General features: G+C 40.3%; 1 protein-coding gene across 1 annotated transcript; it reads left to right on the top strand.

Annotated features, from left to right (window-relative positions):
- Positions 1-301: 301 nt before the first annotated feature.
- Positions 302-21,773, top strand: RAB32 (RAB32, member RAS oncogene family). The gene is made up of 3 exons (XM_074862917.1): positions 302-741; positions 17,499-17,776; positions 20,202-21,773. The coding sequence occupies exons 1-3, from the start codon at positions 513-515 to the stop codon at positions 20,349-20,351; spliced, it is 657 nt and encodes a 218-aa protein (XP_074719018.1). The 5' UTR covers positions 302-512; the 3' UTR covers positions 20,352-21,773.
- The last annotated feature ends 1,067 nt before the right edge of the window (positions 21,774-22,840 follow it).

Below are 22,840 nucleotides of genomic sequence, written 5' to 3'. Positions count from 1 at the left end.
CGGGCGCTCCCCGGGGCACGGCCGTCACGCCCGGGGGGAGCGGGACGGGGCGCCGGCCTCCCGCCGCCGCCGGCTGCCCCACAACAGCCCATCCCGGCCGGGCGAGGAGCCGAGGGAGCTGCGGGGGTACCCAGGGACCCCATCCCGCCGCCGCCACCCCCCCACCCCTCCTGCTCCCGGTATCCCGCAGCGGCGGGGCGGGCCGGGTCCCTCCCCCTGCCCCTCCCCGCCGCCCTCCCCCGGGCTTTTATAAGGCCGCGGAGTTTCCGCGTCCTGTGACTGCAGTCAGGTGGTTGCGGGGTTTCCCCCCCGCCTCCCTCCCTCTATCCCGCTCCCTTTTCCTTCCCCGCCCGGCGTGGGCCGGCCCAGCGGGGAACCGTCTGGGGAAAGTTGGAGGAAAGTTGTCGGCTGGGAGGAAAGTTTAGAGGCGGGAGAGCCGCGGCAGTCCGGCCTCCCCGCGGCGTCCCGCCGGGTCCCGCAGCGCTGCGCTCCGCTCCGCGGGAGGGCCGAGGATGGCCGGCGGGGGAGGAGCGGGCTCTGGCCCGCCTGAGTGCCGGGAGCATCTCTTCAAGGTGCTGGTGATCGGGGAGCTGGGCGTGGGGAAAACCAGCATTATCAAGCGGTACGTGCACCAGCTTTTCTCCCAGCACTACCGGGCCACCATCGGGGTGGATTTTGCGCTCAAAGTCATCAACTGGGACAGCAAGACCCTGGTGCGGCTGCAGCTCTGGGATATTGCAGGTACGGGCCGGGGGCGGGCGTCTCTCTGCAGGGTGAGCCCCGAGTGGGCAGAGGCCTGTGAACTCGGCTCTCCGGCCTCTGCGGAGGAAGCGTATTTCCACCGAGAAGTCCGTCTTTTGGTTTTTCTCCTTGCCCCTGTTACCTGCAGCCCCTCTTGTCTGCGTTTGAGGTGTAAGTAGAGGGAGGTCTCAATGTGGGGGTGAAGTTTTTGACTTTTTACAGGCTGTGTGTGCTCCTGTTAGCTGATGTTGTGGGGCTTTTGGCTTGGCCCAGGTTTTACAGCGGTCCCCAAAGCTGCTTTGCTCTTCTTGCCGGCTCCCGGAGGCTCCTGCTCCTACTGCTCCTGACCCGCCTGCCCAGGCACTTGTGGCCTTGGTTCTGACTGCTGCGTAAATTCATTCGTGGTTATGGCTCTGTAACACTACTAGAGGAAATAAATATATTTTCCAAGTAGGTTATGTTTAGTAAGCACATGTTACAGCTTAAAGGTAGCTCAGATAGCTAAAATAGTCCTCAAAGGGAGTCTGCTCAAGCTTTGCTTGTTTGGAGTCACCTACTTAATTTTAAAGTAATTTGTGTCCCTGAAATGTGGAGTGAGGGAGTGGGACTTGTGTTATGCTTAGTTCTATGCACAAATCATGGGTTTGTGTATCAAAAAGGTACTTTGAGCACACAGAAGAAAAGTCCAGTTCACTTGTGCAAACTGCATGTCACTTTCCTATATATTATTCAAAACTGTTCTTTAACTGTTTTAAAGACCCCAACTGTATACCTATCATGGCTGACTATGCTTATGCTGCAGTGTTAAATGCCACAGAACAAACTCTGGTTTGTTGTGGTCTCATAAGAAGTCTGTCCCATCAACTCCTTAATCAACTGAAGTTGGTATTGCATTTCTAGTTTTGTGTGCAGCCCAGGTATTAACGTGCAGCTCCCTACCACATTCAGAATGTCTCCTTGGCTATGAAAAAGAATTATCTCAAATGCTGGTGTTTAAACTTATGCTACTGGAAGAAACAGGGTAACAACTGGTAGTTACTGTTTCCATGAACTCTATCAAGTAGAAGCTCAGGAAAGAGGAAGCATAACATGTGGCTGCTGTAACCCAGTGACAGACCAGCTGTACATCAGCTTCTGGCCTTTCTGCTCTAAAGGTTATCTTAAACACTACAAATATGATTCCTCAAACTAAAAAGCCTGCTTCTTACTGCCATATGCTGAAACACACTGTAGATCTTTCTGCTGCTGGCCTGCAGGGCAAACTAAAATTTTTTCTAATTTCTGTTCTGGAAAGCAAGCAAAGTTGGCAAGTTTTTCTTCTGTTGTGTTGCTTTTATGAATCAGTTTTAACTTTCTGTAAATCAATTAACAGTATTGGTACAAGCTGCTGCAATACTCTGGATATATTTTAGCAAGTGTGGGGTTCCAAAGATTGAAGAGGGGAGACTGTCAGTTATCATGGGGTTTGGCAGGCTGCCACGCTTGCGTTTAACTTCTCCTCAGCCCTTGGTTTCTGAGGCTGTGTGCTTTGACAAAGCAATCTGTTTCGAGAGGCTAGGCAGGAACTTAACTAGTAACAAAGTTTGGACAGAACCTATTTACATTATGGGAAGTCCTATCAATATACCCATGCATTAATTTCAAGATCTAGAAGACAATATCTTTCAGTCTTGATTATTACTCTTACAGTTTCTAGGACACTGCTAGGCGAAGACTGCATTAAGAGCTGCTGATAAATCCCTAGAGGCTTGTGCTAATATTGCTGATAGATTGAAGAATTAAAATTTTTCCTGTCACTGAAATATTTTTCCTATTTTACAATGTGGTGTACTTCCATATGAAACTCCTGACTAACCTTTCCCTAGCAAAAATGAAAAAGGAAGATACAACTGTTTTGCAGTTTGCACTCCAAACTCTAATGTCTAATCCAGTAGTTTAGGCTATATTGTTTCCAAGGGGCTGGGGGTCCTTCCCCAATAGAAAAAAACACCAAGAAGAGAAGTAATCTGATTCTGAGGGATTTTTTGATTGGGCTGTGCTTAGCCAGTGTGGGAGTAGCAGTTCAGACTGCTGTAGAACTTAACATCTCAGTTAAGCGTTAATCATTAAAATAAAGGGGATTTTAGTATCCATAAGGGTGTCATGGTCTTAAAACTGCTGAAGTCCTTGACCTGGGAATGTGTTCTGCAGCTGTCTATGCCTATATTCACAAATATTTCTAAATACCTGAGGATCTTAACAGGTTTATGTAGAGACTATTAGAGAACCAGGTTGAAGCTGGCTTCTATATAATCATAGCACATATTCCCTAAAGCATTTTACTGAAGTGTGTAACAAAGTATCTGAGCATGTGATAGTCATTCCCTTTTAACTCATCAGCCCAACTGTCTTCTGGCTTTCAACAGCTCATGTAGATAATTTTGTCTGCTGGTGTGTGCAGACAAACAGCTTTAGATCTCTTGGAGAGTTCTAAATCTTATGGTAAAGTAATGTTACATGTGACTTCCCTGCTGGTATTCTGAATTGATTATGATGCATTTAAAAAGGCTTCTGAATTGAAGTCTAACCCTTAAGCATAGTAAGGCGTGTTATTTTTCACTAGATCAAAGCTTGTACTTAACACTTCATCATAAAAAGCTTTCCTCAAAGATCTGGGTGCTGCAGTCTAAGATTCTGTACCTGAGTCAGTCATAAGAACTAATCATGTAGTTCAGTCAGCTAAAGATGCAGATACTGTGCTGACTTCTGGTGTGATGCAGCCAAAATGATGAATGTTGTGCTGTGTATTACAATGTAGTAGGTTCCTGAGTAACTTCAATTTCTTGTACTCGTTGAGGGTTTTTTTTAGTGACTAGATAATTCTATTGAATAGAGCATGACAGTATTACACTGCCTATACTTTTTTTCCTGGTGAAAATAACCTTCATGTTATAAGGTACAAAGTAATTAAATTCCTGCAGCAGAATCAAAGGGGAAGGAAGAAGGGTACTATTGTGCCTAAACTTGTGTATTCCAGAAATACTCAGGCATTTTAGTTTTTAGGCACAGGTTGTAGCTTCTTGAATAATGGAAATGGAAAAAGCTTGGTAGTAAAACTGATCAGTCACTGTCAAATTATGTCAGTTGCAGCATGAAGTATTCTGAAAGAAGCTGAATGGATTACATGCATGTTCATACAGGAGCAAAACTTCTAAACCTTAGCTGCCCTTAGGCATTACTCTTGTTTTTTACCTTGACATGTGGAGTTATGATAAATACCTCTTTCTGGATAAATTCTGAAAGTGTTAGACCCAGGTTAACCCCCTTGATCAAAGGACATAAATAATTGGCAAAATAAATAGGAGAAAGGTGTGAGTCACTGTTTTAAAGAGATACAAAACAAAGGAATCTTAATGATATGGAAATGCTTCTAAAGTCTATTTCAATATGCTAGAGATTCCTACTTGACAAGCATGCTGTTTTAGTGAGTATACTGCACTGACCACAACGTTGTGTAGGAGATGAATATAGCATATTGATGAAACTCAGTCAAATATAACTGAAAGAACACTTCAAGGATTTTCTGTATCATAAAAACTTTTGATCTGATCTCATACGACCAGCAACTGAGTAGTGTTAGCTGCTGCTTTATGATCATATTGATTATCACTCACATCAGCCTGTATGAACATGCAACTTCCTGAAGGGCAGGGGTGGTAAAAGTCATAGATGACCACTTGAGCTTGGCTTCTCCTGAAGAATGTCACTAATGACAAATGATAGACAAATTTGGTTTTAAAGCTTTGACTGAGTGATTCTGAATTAACTTTGGTGTAATAGCACCCTTCTTTCAGGACTGTGTTAGAATTTCTTTGTATGTTAGAATTTTTATGTATGTGGAACATAACTGTCTACTGTTGTGTATTTTGGTGGCTGAGTTTCAAAGGCATTCAGGCTGTTTTGGTGTGTGAGATGGTATACTTCCATGTGAAAAACCTTATAGTGTCAAGCAGCAGTATGTTTCAGTTTTTCCTCAGTCAGCATTTGTGCTACTGACATGTCAGAAGACCGTCAAGTTGCATCTGTGTACCAGGTCATTAACTTGTTTCTTGCATTATGGACTGATTTTATTCTTTTTAAATAAGGTCTTAACTAAGCCTTAAGCGATGTTCATGCATCCCTGAAAGTCTATAGGGCCAACCAGAAAAATTCCTCCATTTCCTTTACATACATAGCTCTGTGCCATGGAGGAATGTACTTCAATTGCTTTTCAGAGGAGTTTCTTCTAAGTGTGGAGAGCTTGGAGGTAGTAGTCTCTAAAAGTAGTCAAGGTCTTGTAACAACTTGTCCTTACCCACAACACATTTTGAAGCTCATTGTAGGGATTAAAACAGCAACTCCTGCAAAGAAACCATGAAAAAAAACCTGCTTAGCTGTGTGCCTAGTGCACGTGAGCATAGGGTGGTGGCAAGACAATCTAGGCATAACCTGTCCCCCTGTGATTTTTTTTTTTCCCCTCACTGTTATAAAGATACTTAATGAGTGAAAAACATGCACATAAATAACTGCATCAGAAATGGATGCAGAACCTGGAGCTCAGAGCTTTTTCAGAAACTGGTAAGTTATCTGAGGCTATTTCCTAGTTCATGTGGTGATGGAGGTTCCAGCAGCAGCTGTCTTCACGTAGAGGTGGAAGCTGAGGCAGGTCAGAGAACTTCCAGTCAGGGTTGGAGAATCTTTTATGTGATTGTCTCCAGACTGATCAAAAAGATTTGGAAGACCTGTGACTGATTTCTGAATGCTTCCTGCTCACACACATTTAAGTATAAATCTCATGTGAGGAAAAATTACTTAAGGATGATGTTGGCTGGAAACATGCAAGACTGGCTAATAAAGTTTGAGGAGGAGAAAGTAGAAAGCCTGCTCATGTTGAGAGGTTTTGAACACTATCTTAGAAGCAGTAGAGGCAGGAAACAGAACTGAAGGTGTACTGTATTTCCTTCTAGAAACTATCCCTCTGTGGGAAATCTTGCGTGGGTGTCCTTTCTTGTGACTCTTTCGGAACAGCTGAATTAGAGTTATGAGCTTTCAGTTGAGAATGATTTGCTGTGCTTGGAGCTTTACAGCAAAGTATCCAAATAAGTACTGAATGTGTTAAACTTGTTTCTTTTTGGTGTGTCTCCAGCCTTCAGACATCTCTGAATAGACTCTGGATTTCAACATGCATTCTTTTTTGGAATTCTCCTGTTTAATTTTTTATGAAATGCTATCAAGTAAGGTATGGTTATCGGTCTTACCGACGAAGCAATTTTTTTGCCCTATCAGTACTGAATCATTCATATTGGTGAAGGTTCTTGTGCTTAGGACTATATTATATAGCAACTTGAAGTACTATATATGTTATCTTGAATTAAACTTAAAGCCTGTGTGCTGATGGAATTCCATAAGCATATTGGAAATACTGTCTTGAAGCTGGTGTTGTAAGGCTGTTTAGTATGGTTAATTTTGATTATGCAAGACAGGACTGTTCAGTTAATTTTCAGTTAAATGGTAGAATTGAAGCAGATGTTCTTTGAGTGTCTTGGAAATAAGCTTAGAGTTTCTCCATAGGCATTTCTAGGTGTTCTACAAGAAGTGGGGTTAAAGATGTGCTCTTGGAAGACCACCTGATCTAGTACAGGCTTTAAAGAAAGCTTGCTGTATTGATCTTGCAGGTACTCTTAACTTCTGTCAACAATGGAAAAGCACTTAGTGCTTGAGTTTTTAATCACTATGGAATGGTGTTCCACAATATGGTGCTTCGGCCTTATTTTCAAATTGGTAAGGTTCATATCACACAGCAGTTGCTCAGGAGCTTTATGCTTTCTACAAGTTTACAAGGAAAATGTTCCCCTAGCACTCTGATATAGATAATAAAGGGTGGATGGGTGAGTGTTCATCAGATGGACAGGGGGGAAGCTACCTTAAAGGGAAACAATACCTAAGTTCTTATGTTCAGTACAGCGGACAGGAGGAAAAAATAGTATATCTTGTACAACATAACTAATTTTTGCATCAGTTTATAAAACAAACTAGAAATCTTTGCAGAAATTATCAACTTGCATTGATCATAAGATTTTTTTGAGGCAAGTATTGGCTAAATTCTTGCCCTTCATGTAATACTGACTCAAGTAGTCAGAAATTAAGCTGGTTTGACAAGTGCATTACCCTTCAGAGACAACCTCATGTAAACAATATTAAATACACACTTTTCTCTTAATGTATGGACTGTACGTGAATGTAAATTGACCTTTATCAACTCTCCTTGCATCAGTGTTTCAGCTTTAGTCTTGGTGTCTTCACCTTATTTACATCTCCACTTTGCCTCTTACCAGTTTGGTTTTCTTTACATGCACATTAGGACAGGGTGTCACTGAAGTGCACGTACACAAGTACAATTTGAGTTGGCAAGTGCTGTAAAGGGGTTGTTCTCAACTGATTATTTTCTTTCCTGCGTTTCATAAGATGGGTAATCTTAGCTGCCTGGTTCCAAAAAAGGCTTCAGCATGATGTATAAAATAAGATTCTTCCCTTCAGTAGTGAGCAAGGCCACTGGGATTCAGCCTCACAGCTGTTGGAAATACCTCCCTTGAACTCCAGTGGTAACCAATGCCTTGCTTTTGCAGTCTGTTTCCTCCAAATACTCACTTCAGAAGTTTTGAAGTGTGATATGCCATGTCAGAAAGAAATGATTTGCAGTAAGGGAATTTCTATTTATATTTTCACATGAAAGCATAGGAATAACTCTAGTGAATTTCTTGCAAGTGTTAAAGCTAGCATGACCAGCAGTAAGCAGTGACTACAAAGCATAGCATGCTTCTGAAGTTACCTGTGGTAGAACATTAGATGTTCAAGGTTCTCCTCTGGCTATGGAGACACAAAACAAAGGTAGATGGGGTAGTAAGATTATACTTTGAAAAATGATGGTATTTCAGGGGTTTATAGAGTTTACTGAGAGATAAGTACCTTGACTCTGTCTAGGGAAAGCATAGTAAACTTTCAGTAGCAGTGGCTTCTAGATTATTCCTTATTGTATTGATTTTAGCAGCTTTTCACATAATAGATGAAAAAGCCTCTGAGTTACTGCAAACAGCTTAAGGGAACTTGTTCTTTAAATGCTTCCAGGCTGGAGTGCTGGGTAGAGCAAAGTGGCAGCTATTTGATACAAAATTCCAATGACACACATGTGCCATGACACATTGACCATTTTGGAGATTAACATTTTTTCAGTCTCGTGATAAAGTTGTTCTTGAGACAAACTGACTTTAGACTTGTTCTTCTGTGTGCTGTGAAATGCTGTAGTGCCATGCAGCATCACTGTTAAGTACACTGTATGGCTCTGGCTGCATGGCAGCACTCCAAAAGAGGTGGATTAGAGGGTGTCAGGCATGAAATAGCTTAACTCTGGCAGATTACTTGTTTGGGTAAGTCTAGTTTAAAGCAAGGTAGGAAGTAACAGTTCATGCTGTTGCTGGCACTTATTGGACTATGTCAATATTTTCTGAATACTAATGCAAGAAGTTTTTCCATACATGCTGCATTTGACAGCTAGTTATAAATCATTTAGCTTGGTTGAAGTCTACTTTTCTGGGCATGGAAATCTAGTGCTTAGTCATGGGCTTCCTCTCTTGTTAATTTTCTGTTTAGCAAAGATGCAAGAAAAACAGGTTAAACTTTCTTAGACAAACATGACTGTCTTACATACAATACATTTGATGCTGGACAAAGCCTGTTGAACTGTAAGTGTAAGATATTACCTCTAAACTTCTTAAAGACAAGATAGTAAGCTGGTAAAGTAAGTTTCGTCAATCATAAATCACTAGATTAGCTCAAGGCTATGGGCAGTGATAAAGTGTATCAGTCTTGCTGTAAAATTCCCTGCGAGAGCTATGCAATGTTTGAGGAAGGCTTTCTGTCTTTGTGAAAGAGAATGGTGTGCTTTTCCCATCTATTAGGATGGTAGATGTGGTCAGCATTCCTGATGGAAATCGGATGTCTAACTTTGAGCAGTTGTACCTCAGTGCTCTTGCTGTTTCACTGGTGGTGAACTGGATTGTCCTGCTTCAGAATAAAGTATAACAATAGCAAACAGAATGGAAGGACAAGTTGCTGATTTTGAAAGTAGCCAACAAATTATTAGGTTAGAAACTGGCTTTGTGCAATGAAACTTTAGAGCAAGCTACTTCCTAATATTTCAGAATGGAATAGTGACTTCTAAGAACATGTGGAAACACTTCGTTATGATCTAAACAATCAAAATACTCCTCCACCTGAACTGATAGTCTTCAGTGACTTTTCAATGACTACAGAGTTTCTAATACATATTGTATATATCATGGATGTCAGGTCTCTGACACTGTTTCATTCAACAGAACTGATTCAACTGCACCCTGCAACTTTCTAATGTAGACATAACCAGAGGATCAAAGGTTATCTCTTATGGTAAAGTGGGAGTCAGTTGAACAGGGATTAACTGGCTGATTACCTTTTCCCCTGAAGGCGGTTCTTCTGGAGGGCTTGGGACAGTTACTGTTAGGAAGAGGTCTGTCCAGTGGTCAGTTAACCTTCCCACACCACCCTTAGTAAGGTAGGACACTGGCAATTCACTTAAAACCATCTGAGGCTGCTTTTGTCTGTTAGAAACTGTAAGAACTGCAGATAGTGAAACTGTTCCTAGTACTGCCTAATACAGGAAGATATAATAGTCTTGTAGTTCTTGCTTTTTAACTTCTTGGTGTTTGTCACCAGAACCACAAATACCAAATATTACTTCCACAATGGTAGAAAGTAAGTCAGGCTAAATGTGCCTTTATGCAACTCTTACAGGTTTCTAATATTTGCTAAAGCTGCTAGTATAGTTCTACACCTCTGTGGTTTAAACATGTGGTAACTTTTGCTTTTAATAGCTTAAATGGGTAACTGGGGAATGGAGAGCCATCTAGTACTGACAATCTCAGAGTCTGTCTGCTCTCAATCTACTGTTGTTACCCCTGTGAAAAGGCAGGTAGACACACTTGAGCATGTCCTGTAATGTTGATAGTGACTTGGTTAACCTACTTCTTGTTGAATAATAGATTCAATCTAATTGGGTAAGACAGTTCTGGGACAAGGCTGCGCTGGTTTGGGGAGAGGGGGGAATGCTGTCAGCAGTGGTAGCTTGCCAGTAACATATTGATATATCTGACTAAAAGGGAACCTCAGTCAAGTCACCCCTGGGCCTGGTAGTGATAAAAGGTACATTAGATATCTGGAGAACTGGGAGATGCATCCTCAGGGCAGTTCTGGATATTTGCTGTATTGTGCCAAACATCCAGCTGTAGAACCAACAGGCATTCAGAGTGTAGTCTCTTCTTGTCTGCAGCTCCTAAAGGGCTTAGGTGAGTTTCAAAAGTGACAGTGGTTCTAACTCGGTGAGAGGATTGGACTGCATGCCCAGCTGTTTTGGATGGTGCTTTAGCTTAAATCTACTGTACTGAATGATGTGAACTTTACTAGGAGTTGGAATGGCAAATAAGGAGCTGCTACTCAGATGATCCTTGATGTTAGTATGTGAAAGCTTGACCCTAGAAATTCAGGGAGTTGGGGAAAAATCTTTTGTAAAGCAGCACAACTGGAACAGAGAGGAGAGTGCTTTTAGGTTAGGCCGTCCCTTGGCAGAAGGAAGACTGAAAAAAGGGTTTTCACTTACTCTTGAATTGTGGTTTTTTCCATCGAGGTTGAATAAAAGCACAAATGTCTCATGGTCCTGGAAATTGTCTGAAGTGATTAACTTGTAGAGTTTGGCATTGAAGCCTAAATAGTGGCACTGTGCTTGCTCGCTGTGGCCAATAAAGTCAGAGTAGTTGATAGCAAGGACCTAAGAACTATGGTGTTGGCAGTCAAATTAGAGATAGTCTGACTGTCACTAATGACCCTTCTTGAATTTTGGCATGACTAATTGACTATTAGTGGTCATGGTAAATAGTTGATCTGAGAACTTTTCACAATTGAAGGGGAATGTTTAAGTATTCCCAGACTACAACTGATTTATTACAACCATTCACTATAGCTTAATAAAAATCATGTGATGCCTGAGTTCGCTGCAGTGTCTAGTACCTGTTGGTAGAAGAACTCAAACACTAGCAGGATGCTACTTCTGTGCATTTTGAACCCACTCAATTTGATTCACTAGGTCTCTTGATCATTTTCTTCACTACTGCAGTATTGCTGGATAGCTTTTTTTGGCTTGGTTTTATAGATTGAACTTTCCTGTGTGGTATATTCCTTCCTTCTGTTGAACTTAAACTGCCTTTTAAACTAACTGAACTCTGAGTTTCAGTATTCTGAAGGACAATGTTGGCAAGAGCTGCTTGGCTTTATTCATATACTGAGGAGTATTTGCTGTTTTTCAGACTCTTGACAACTCTGTATTATTGGGTCCAGGAAAAAACTGCAAAACTTCATTGAAATGGTCTTCCAGTTAAAAGCAAACAACTTTGGAATAAAACTCTTCAGCTAGTTGTGCTTTGACTTTGGGGTGACTGTAGTCTAGACTATACATGTATAGTTTAAGATTATTTGATGTGGAACTGCCAAACTTGTTAAAATCAAACTTTGAGCTCTGGCCACCCATTAAGCTGATTAGCCTGCCAAAGATGACTCGAACTCACATTACTTCAATGAAAGAAGCTATTTGTTCCATCATTCTTCCAGTTGTCAGGCTTTTATAACCCTTGGTCATCTTTCTCTTCCTCATTAATGATGCAATTTTTGGAGGATGACAGAACTGTTAGTCTCATCTGAAAGAGAAGAACTTTGAAGAACTTTGTCCAGTTGTCCATCAGCACTCCTGATGAGATGTTAAGAGCTTAAATGAAACTAAGACAACTCTGGTTTCTGAGTTGTATGGCTTCAGGTAAGACTCAGCTTAGATTTTTACAAGGTAAGGGAACTTGTTGGTATTGACAGAAGTAAACCAAAACTTGCCCTCATAGCTTCCTCAGCTATGCTTTTTTGCTTCTTCTGGATAGGCCATTTCACTCTCCTTGAATAAGTTGTTGTTAGTTCATACAAACTACATATTAAGACTTCTAGGTATGATAAGTAGTCTGGGAGAAGGAACCCTGACAAACTCAGTATCATGCATATCCAGCAGTCATTTGTACATTTAGTTTGATTTTTCTAGCCTCAATTCCAATCACATAGGTGTTAAGAGCAGAAATAATGGTAGGAGTGTAGAGTGTCTACCGCTAAATAAAAGCAAGAACTGCCACAATGATGAGTCACACTGCTGTGATAAACAGGACACTTGTTTATTCCTTACACTGGTAAAGACTGCTGTAGAAACTCTTTAAAATGTACTTCAAGGCAAGGTTGGCACTGTCTGCAGCTTATGATAACGTCTTTTGCAGTGAAGGACAAAGATAAAGCTTCTAATGTCAGACCAGGCTATAACTTTTTTCATGTAGTTTTTAGCTTACAGTTTATCCCTATTACAATGTAGGTTGGGAAGCAAGAGTAGCTCCCAAGCTCTGATTCAGTTTTAACCTAAACTTAATTACTGTGATGCTGCTGTTGGCAACTGTATTAGTTCCTGATGCATGACATTATGCAAGTATTTCACTTAATGTTGTTGCAATTACTGGAAAATATGGTGCCAATGTGTACTGAGTCATTTAGATGTGAAAACTTTGTGGTTAGAGAATGCAAGAACTTTGCATTGCATGCAGCCACTTCCATATCCCCAAACAAAAACCTCTGATCCCCATGACTGCCCTGTAGCTTAGCTCCTCATCTACACCTGAACCCCTAAAACACAGAGAAAGTATACCTTTGTGGTACCATCAGGTTTATGTCAAGGCACTAGACCTATCAGAATAATTAATCCTATGATGTCCTTTCCTTACTGCTGTAGTAAGCAAGTATTTATCTTCATGTCCCCTTCCTTCCATGGTTATACACACTGGAGATTTTAAGTCTAGTTTCATCTGATCACTTTTAGCCTTCTTCCCCTCTGGGGTTATGATTCACTTTCTGCACTGCTCAACACTAGTCTCGCACATGGTGAAATGACTACAGCAAAAATTCTGCTGGACATAGGAAAGGGAATGACAAATCCCTGGCTGAACTGAGCATGGCAAAAATTGAGTAATTTAGTTTTAATAACATGGAGAATGATGTTCAGACTCCAGACTTTGGAGGACTAGTATATTCTACAGTTTGCTTTTTCTGTGAGGTTTTTTTGCAAACAGAAAAAGCACTTGCAAAAAGCTTTGCCTGAAAGTCCTGTTAAATTTTCAAAAGGCTGTCTAGAATGCTCTGCATTCCCTACAAGAAGCTCAGTATGTGCATTGTCAGTAATAACAGGATTATAAAGAAAGTCTACTCGGTTTATACTGAATTGTCTTCCTGCCTCATGCCATATACCTTTTACCCCAACGAAATTCTTACCTCTTAGGCAGGCCATGTGTTGTTGCTTCTGTCTTCTTTCTATAGAATAAAAACGATATAACCATTCTCGTTAGGCCTCCAGACAGGACAGAAGAGCAGCTGTAAGCTAATACACGGGTCAGGTTTATTGTTAGTATATATGAATTCTAGAGGTAAAAGCAGCTCTGTGTAACAAACTGTTTTGGAGTTTGGGCTACTTTAGAGAAGGGCAGCACTCATACTGGACTGTATTTGACCTATGAAAAGGCATTAATCTCTAATACTATAGTGGTGTTGAGTTGTGTGTGTTTAGGGGTAAGGGGTATGAAATCCTCCTAATGTAAAGCTTAAATCTAATAAGATAGAAGCTTTTATGTTGATATATGCATCGGTTTGTCTACTTTTGCCCAAACTTAAATCACAAAAAGAGTATGTATTAATGTTTTTTTAAATCTAAAATTTGTACTGTAAGAGCAAAAATTTCAACTTCTATCAATAAAGCCAGCTAAAAATACTTGAATGATTGTTCCTGGCAGCTGAAGCCCATTCTTTCTAAGTGACTGCTATAGAGTACAAAGTAAAGTACAGTTCAGTGCAGGCTTACATTCCTACCAGAACTGCTGTCTTCTCACACAAAAAAAGCTACTGTACAAAGCTAACATTGGCTTCTGCATTATTCCAGAGGTTCTGAATCTTCCAGTTAGCACAACCCCACTTGCAGTGGCTTCTCCCCTAGCCAGGACCCCATGAGGGGATTCAGCTAGTCTGTTTTTCCACTACAAGACCATTGTTGCCTTTCTGGTATAGTATATTTGGCAAGAGCCTGCATGGTATGAAGCTTCACGTAGGCTGGGGGATATTGGGGCATGAGAAGTCACCAATGTCAAGAAACCAACTGCCAGGCAATCTTGGTTGATTACCAGTCAATGCAGCTCTCCAGCTCATTATATATAAGACATGGGCCTAGGTTGATAGAGAAGACTGACTACAGTAAGATGATGGGAATTCTCTTGGAAATGGAGTTGACAAACTTATCTGAGTGATCAGACTTTCTGGCCAAGGCTAGGCCCCATGTTATTTCTATAAGAAAAAGCATTTGATTGTGGTTAGAACTCTTCAAGTTTGGTTATGATATATATTTTGTAACTTTATTTTCTTTAGAAGCTATATATGATGCTGTACTAATTCAGTCTCTTTTGTACACCTTAAATGCACTGTGTTATACAGGTTTCAGCTAGGGTTATTGCTATAGGAGGCTAGTATGGCCTTCTTGCTAACTATTCTTTAAAGCTTTTTGGGTGGGAGGGCAGTAGACAGGAAGGAATTCAGTCAATGGTCATGTCCTTCACTGTGGTAACTGATCACAGCCATGTTTACCTAGAGCATGCACAGCTATCTGAGAAATGATAACTGCCTGATAACCTTTTCTGCAATTCCCAAATAACTTAGTTTTCATATGTAGTGATTATGTTGTCTCTACTCCTTGCTGGTAACAGTCTAGCAACCCTTTCTGCAACTAATCAATACAACTTAATTTTATTATGTAAATGTCCATCAGGTATTTGGAAAAAACTTATAGCCTTAATTAAAAAAATACTGAAATCCCCACAGATCTCCAGCAATTGAATAGAGAGGACTAATGGGACTGTTCCCCTCACTACTTCAGAATCACTTTCAGTCTCATGTAAATAACAGCAAGTAGCATTTACTTCTAGACTGTTTTGGGGCCAAGATGAAGAAATCTTTCTGTAGAAGACTGAGGTTGGTACAGAGCACTGTAGACCTTGAGATTACACTGGTTTGTGGGTCTGTCCCTATGTGAAGGGGTATACTGCCTGAATTGGAGATAAGACTTGGTGCTTTAGCACAGTCAGAGGCATTTCTGTGTAAGAGGAATCGATGGCGAGACTGGCTAAACAAATGGCAAAGCTGAGAAGCTCCTTACAGCTTGTGTGGTGGTGTAATATAACTGAATTTGACCCTGTGGAGCTCCATTTTTAAATTAAAAAAAACCCACAAAAAACCCAAACAACAAAAACTCAAACAAAAAACCCCCACAAAACCCCCAAATCCTCACAATCTAAAGATAAACCTTCTTTAGATGTGACACAATTGATCTATAGAAGTAGTAAAAGACTTCTGGCCAAACTTTTTACTAATGGTATTTGATTCATGAAGACAGTGGACATGTGGTACAACAATTTGTAGTCACTGAGATGCAGGCTTGGTGCCTGCCTTGTTGGCCTTAAAGTCCCTGGCATAAATGCTGCTTCAAAACTTGAGCTTTGAATATGGAGGGAAGAGCTTCTCTCTTGCATGGTCATTGTTCTCACACAGGGGATAATGAGCTGGTAGTGAAGAAATTAATGTCTAATTTCCACCCCTCAGAATATGCTGGCTAGTGATGCTGTTTTATGCAGCATCATACTTTAAAGTTGAACAGCCAGAAATCAAGTCAGCTTTATAGTTCTCTGGAACTTCACTGTAGCTGCTGCTGCTTTTGGGCAATTCTAACAGCTGCTTTTCTGAAAATGTCTATAGGGAATCAGTTAATCGGTACACTGAAGTACTGACATTAAAATGAAGCAATTGAGCTAGAAAAGCATGCTGTTGAACAGGATCCCTGTCAAGTTCCTTTACCTAATGACTTTCTGGCTCTTCTTGAGAAGATAATACCCAGTTCTACTTGTAAATGTTTGTCCTTGCTAATCCAAGGTGGACTTGAATGTTTATAAACAGAGGACAACTGTTTCCAATTAAAATTCTTACTTTCTCTATTCTAAAACTGCATATGCATTAAATGTTAAGAGCTGAAGTGATGACACACTGTAAAACTAAACTATAAAGTGCAAGGCCTACTTTTTCCAGTGAAGCCTTCTGAACAAAGCAGAAAGCTATTTTAGTAGCAAGCAACATGACACTGGTATGTGCACTCGAGTACAAACACAGCATGATGGTCTGACCTTCCAAACAGAAGAGCTGAACTGGCACTTCTACATTTCAAGTATACAGACTAGAATAGCTGCTTAATAAAAAAGGCTTTTTTAGTTTACTATGCTTGCTGACCATTGGTTTTTCTCCGGGAATTTTGTTGTGAATAATTGTACTTTAACTATTCTGATAATTTTGTTTCAAATCCTGGGATTGCTGTAGAATTCCTATAGTTGGAAATTATTGCAGAGAAGGTCTTAGCCCTAGAAGATAAAGTCAAACATAACAGGTTTAGCTCAAAGTGTTAAACTAGCTCCTTTTGAGCTTGTCCCTAAGGAAAAATCAGTAATACAGGAGACTTCTTCAGAAGATGCTGTCATGGTTTAACTTGGCAGGCAGCTAAACACCGCTCACTCATGCCCCTGCAGTGGGACAGGGGAGAGAATTTAAAAAAAGTAAAATTCATGAGTTGAGATAAAGACTCTTTAATAGGACAGAGAAGGAAGGGGAAATATGAATAATGATAAAAGAATTAGATTATGAAAAACAAGTGATACACAATGCAATTGCTCACCACCTGCTGACTGATGCCCAGCCAGTTCCTGAGCAGCAGCCTCCAGCCAGCTTTCCTCCTAGTTTATATGCTAAGAATTGACTAGTTTATATACTAAGCATGATGTCATATGGTATGGAATATCCCTTTGGCCAGCTGCAGTCAGCTGTCCTGGCTGTGCCTCCTCCCAGCTTCTTGTGCCTGCCCACCCCTCCCCCCCCCAGCCTACTCACTGGTGGGGTGAGAAGCTGAAAAGTCCTTGACTTAGTGTAAACACTGCTTAGTGACAACTGAAACATCACTGTGTTATCAACATTATTCTCATCTTAAATCCAAAACACAGCACTGTACCAGCTACTAGGAAGAAAATTAACTCTATCCCAGCTGAAACAAGGACAGATGCTTTGAAGGCTCTTGGCCTTGGAGCTTGTAGAAACCCTTGTTGCTCACCCTTCAGAAAAAAGCTGAGTTTGCTTAAGTCTCTAGCTCAAGTAACTAGATTTATATCTAAATCTTGCAGAATCTCTTTTGATGAAAGAATGATTTGTGTATAGCTGTGCTGGTGGTGTTTTTAGGCATTACTTCTCAAAGAACATTATTCAACAAATAAGTAAAAAAAAAAAAATCAGTGGTAGTTGGGATTGTAAACTGCTTTTAACATCCTAATTGTCATGTATAATATACACAATGGCTGTTACAGTGAACTTCCATATAGGATAGAAGAGGCAATGTCATATGACCTAGGTGACTAGACCTGAATGCCAAACTTGTATGTACTAACCTGGTACAGAAGTCCATTTACATTGCCTACTAAAATAATATACTCTGTCACTGTCCTCTCTTTCAGGCCAGGAGCGCTTTGGAAATATGACCAGAGTATACTACAAAGAGGCAGTTGGTGCTTTTGTGGTCTTCGATGTCACAAGAGGCTCCACTTTTGAGGCTGTTTCAAAATGGAAGCATGATTTGGACAGTAAAGTACTACTTCCCAATGGCAGCCCCATCCCTGCTGTTCTTCTTGCAAACAAGTGTGACCAAAAGAAAGATGGCAGCCAGAATCCCTCTCAAATGGACCAGTTCTGCAGAGAAGGTGGCTTTGTTGGCTGGTTTGAAACATCTGCCAAGGTGAGCATAAAGAAAAAACATGTTTTAACTCCTCTAAGTATTGGCATAAGAATGGATGAATATAGTCATGTGGGGAATAAAATTATCAAGTAGAGAAAATGATAGTCAAGTCTCCAGTGTACAGCAAAAGTGGGAAGTGGGGTGCAGGCTAGCTCACTCCCATGAGACTTGCAGCATAGTTGGTTTAGATTAGAACTGCAGCTTAAATTTGGAGAACCTTGAAACTAACTGGAAACCTTGATTAACTGAGTTTAAGTATTTTTTCATCTTGCATGCATCAGGATCAGAGTCATTCTTTAGGTGTTAATACTCCTAAATGCTGATCAAACTATCCAAAAGATACAAGTAATCTTTAGGTGCAGGTTTTTAAATTGCACCTTCTGTCTTCACTGTTGCAACTAGGACGTGGTAAGACTCTAAAAGTGAACAAGCTATTTGCCTACTTGTTACTACCTGCCCAGATGATAATGTCACTAAAGCACTTTTCTGTTTTATCAGGCAGTGTCAAGACTGAAGAAAAACAAATTGTTCTGTATAGTAACAAGATAAGACAGACAGATGCTTTATTCAAACAGATAACTTTAAGTAACTTCGTATGTTGTACTTTTAGTCTACAGACTTGGTCAATGTACAGATAAGCTTGTAGTAGCTTAGTGAAGTGAAATTCAGCAGTTCCTTAAAACTCAATTGATTCTTAAAATGAAAGGTTCCTCTAGATGAAGACAATGTGGTTGACAGACCAAATTACCGGTCTGGCTCAACTACTTTATACGGTAAGCTAAACCTCAAGGTCCCTCTTCTCCCTTGGCTTGTCTACTTCCTTTAACCGCTGCTGATGAACTGGCACAAAACAACCATTTAAAGAAAAAAGTCTGTAAGAGGAATATAAGAAATAAAGTAACAAGCTTCTGCCTGATCACTTTAAAGTAAGGAAGAAGGGTACACAGACAGGAATCAGTTACATTAGCTAATTATTTGTATTTGAACAAATAATTCCCAAACCCACCCTTCTGTTACTGAACCCTTCACATTTTAAGACTCTCTATACTCAAAAACTGCCAAGATTCTGCTTTGGGTTATGTCTTCCCTGAAGTTTTACCTGCCTGTAACACTGTTATGTATAAATTTCAATGTGGGTTAAAAATAAATGCAAGCAACACTGGAATAAGACCTAACGTGGAAGTGTAGTGACTTACATTTTAGGTGGCATTTAAGACATGACAACGTAAAACAAGGTTCTTGGTGCAGAAAAGTCCAGACAGTATTAGTCCTAGTTCAGTTATTGACTTGTTCAGGACTCTGAAGAGGTGTAGTTAAAATAGCTTAGCAAAAATTCAGGACAGCTTTTTTGTTTTCTAAGCATAACAAATCAGTTTATGGTTTTAAATCCTGCTCACTTATATATCCTGATAATCTGGTTTTGCCTTTCTGCTGGAACTGATACTCGAATCTTCAGTCTACTCATCAGTAGTATAGGTCCCACTCCCTGTGGATTAGGGGGAATATTAAAGGCAAAAACTGCAGAGAGTATAAATACTCATAGAAATATCTTATGAACATCCTTACACTAAAATGAGGAGAATCCTCCTTCACTCTGGGCAGTGAAAAGTTCCTATCGGCAAACTGCCAAAAGCAGTTTGTGGCTAACAGTCACAAGCTTGTAAAATCCAGTAGTGATGGGTCGAATGATCTCATGATCTAACCTTTCTTGTGTAGAGTTTAGATCTACAGTTACAGAGGCAGAGCGTTCTGGGGTGGTATTTCCTTTGGAACCAAGGATGAGCAATTCCAAATGTGGCAGCCCTGTGGTGAGTTAATAGGTGGACCAACCAGGTCAAAGCTGTGGCCAAAGGCCCCTTGGCACTGGCCAGCTTGGCCTATCAGTAGCTGAGATACCCTGATGAAATACATCTCTAGGTATCCTGCATACACACCACCTTAAGTATGTATGTGGAGGTACTTTTCAAAGCATGCACAAGAAAATGTAGAGTGGCTAGATGAGGCACCCGGATTTAGCTGGGGTTTTGAGGCTGATGGAAAAGGTCCTTTTACATAAGTGCATCAGAAGCAGAAAAAGGCCCCAAAAGGTAGAAAACTACTATGAACACTGTAATTGCCTATTATCTTTCCTGATGCAGAAATGCATTTTGGCTTTTGAGTATTCCAAACACAGGTGACACTTTTACACCAACTGCCTACAAGATTGAAGTCAAAGTATGCTATTTGTAATATGGGTGAATAAATTTGTCTCAAACCTTTCTGGTAACTTTTGAAAAAAGCAAGTGTATGAGCAATGACCTGATGCATCTAAGCTGTTTGTGTCAGGCTGATGAGACTGTAGAAGAGCTTTTGTATTTGGCCAGCTTCTAATAGGAATGTGTGACTGTTTCAAAATCACTGACTTCCTTGCTTTCAACATTTTTAGGACAACATCAACATAGATGAAGCTGCTCGATTCTTGGTGGAAAACATCCTTGCCAACTACAAAACCTTTCCTAATGAAGAGAATGATGTGGGGAAACCAAAACTGGACCTAGACCCATTGAAAGCAGAGAGTAAATCACAATGCTGCTAATGCTATCGCTGTTCAGTAAATGTGATGGGATGAGCAGCAAGACTGTTCCTTAAATCAAACTGCTGCTATGGTGCTGCGTTGTGACAATCCATATGGGGTGTCTGGTATTATCTGAATAGGTGATTCTTGTGGGTGTTTACATATTCTTGTTTAGCATGAAACTGAGTATCTTGTAAGTTACCGCTCCACTTGCCTGAGTGACTACACCTAAGTCTGATTAGTGTCTTCTTACTTGAGAACATAAGGAGGTAGTGTTTACACTCCTAAAAAGGAACAAAGATAACATTCAGTGTCTAGTTTGCTTCTAGGACATATGCTATATTCCCAATAGGACTCAGTCATCATGGTTTTAGCTGAACAGACACTTGCACCTTTAAACTTTTCCTTTGTCACCAGTAATGTCCCACTTCAGCCTTCTCACCTACATTTTTTGTCCCTATTTATTATCCCCCACCATAAGGATCTGTCTCATTGCTAGTTCTCCTGGATCAAGACATCCCAGAAATCTTGAAGGGGTCGATGACAGATGGGAGGTATCTTTCTTAGTATGTTCACTAGGACTGGGTGAAGTAGATGGCTTTTACCACTGAGTAAGAACAAGATGGGTAAATGGTACTTAACATGGTTATAGAAATACTAACAAAAATGCACCTCTAGCCACTTAAGGCAGAATATTTTCAGCTTATACTTTACATATGAAACACATTAATGAATAGAGTTGTACTGCTGGCACATAGTTATGGTAACCTCACCCATATGCACATCCAGAAATAAACATCTAGTAACTTCTTCAGGCACTAACACTAAAAACTTTACCAAGAGTGCAAAGTAAATATCTTAGTCCTGTGATAATGAACTTGCTGTTTTTTTCCTTCTGTCTTGAGATGGTTCTGAATACCATGAGGAAGGAGAGAGGTCTTGAAGGAAATAGCTTAACTGGTTCTTGCTAGCCTATCAAACACCCCACCTCCTCAGCTCTATCTTCAATTTTAGAACAGTGCTGCACTCTTCTGATTACTTGGAGCTGGTGAACTGGTTTACCAGTTTGTAACTCTGTTTGCTGAGATGCCTATGTTTCCTTGTTATAACTTGTATGTATTTTTGGCAGCAAATGAAGAGCAAAAGGATTAGAGATTTCATGGTTCTTGAATATGTTCTGGAACTCTGGCTCTGCTTGGCTGAAAGGCTTTGAAGCTCCTCTTTATTTTAAGGGTTTCTTCTGTCCTGGTACCTCATTGCTACTGACTTCAGAAGTCTTATCTTGCTTGGTTTGATGGTGCTGATGTCTACTTAAACATCAGTATATGAAGTATGTGCCAGATTGGATATACTTTAATCTGTATTGAGATTTCCTAGGCTGTCTTTTTTTTCTGAAGAGTAATGTACTTTTTAAAAGGCAAATAAATGTATTTGGGCATCTTATGTATGTTGTTGGTGTATGCTTTTGAGCAAATGAATCTTCATATCATGTGTTCCACTCTATACACAAATGCTCTCACTGACATTTGAAAACAGCTTTATCTTCTGGTAGCTGCTATGTTAGAGCTTTAATAGATGGCTAGCCTTCCTTTGTGCTACAAACTTCATTCCTGTTCCTTGGAGGGAGCATTGCTGTGTTTGAGACTGGTGGGCTGGTCAGGAAATCTGATCCAGCCAGAAGATGAAAACTACAAGACTGGCATTTTAGCCTGAGGAGGGGAATGGGAGCATGTCCCTGGTAGATGAGAATGAGACTAGTTTCTGGAGAAGTCTTTAGGTCAATTAAACTAGTCATGGAGCCCTGTCCTAATTAACCCGAGAACTTTGATTTGGAAAGATATGTGGAAGTTTAAACAGACCCAATTTAACTTCAGGCTAATAAGTGAGTAAAAAGTGTCAAACATCATTTGTTTTATATATACAGGATATATAGTAAAGTGATAATTCATCTCAGTTACCAGAACAGAGGCCCCATGCTATTTTATTTCATTATGTCTTGAAATCTGAAATATGTCAATCTTAAATGAGCAAGTACCTGACTTCCTAGTCCCTATATTTAAGGGACAGTTTTGAGATTAAAAACTTGAGTAAAAATCTGAATCAGTGCCTCAGTAAAATGTCTTTCCTGGCATGTTTCCAACAACTGATTTTTGTAAATGGGATATAGTCTTCCTGGTTTGTAGTTGTGCAGTATGTCTGTGAAGCTAATGCATAAGTCAACCTCTATTCATTTAAAAAGCTTAATGAGGCATTACAATTGCTGAGAAAACAAGGAGTTAGAGCAATTAGTGATCTTTCAGTATGGGATTTTCTAGGTGTATCTTAACTGCAGTGGTAGAAAAATGAGCTATTCCAAGCTCCAGAGTTTTGTTTGTTTAAACTTTGTCAGACCATTGAGTTGTAATAGCATTCAGTCTCCTTAAATTGAACAAATCCTTGTTCATCTGTAGTGATTAATCCCTGGGTAATAGTTTGAGGCATTCTTGCAGACTCAGTACCGGAGTAACCAT

The sequence above is a fragment of the Strix uralensis genome, chromosome 3 (assembly GCF_047716275.1).
Source record: "Strix uralensis isolate ZFMK-TIS-50842 chromosome 3, bStrUra1, whole genome shotgun sequence".
NCBI classification, from domain to species: Eukaryota; Metazoa; Chordata; class Aves; order Strigiformes; family Strigidae; genus Strix; species Strix uralensis.
The sequence above is the reverse complement of the archived record's forward strand: the minus strand, read 5'-3'. Positions and strand labels throughout refer to the sequence as shown.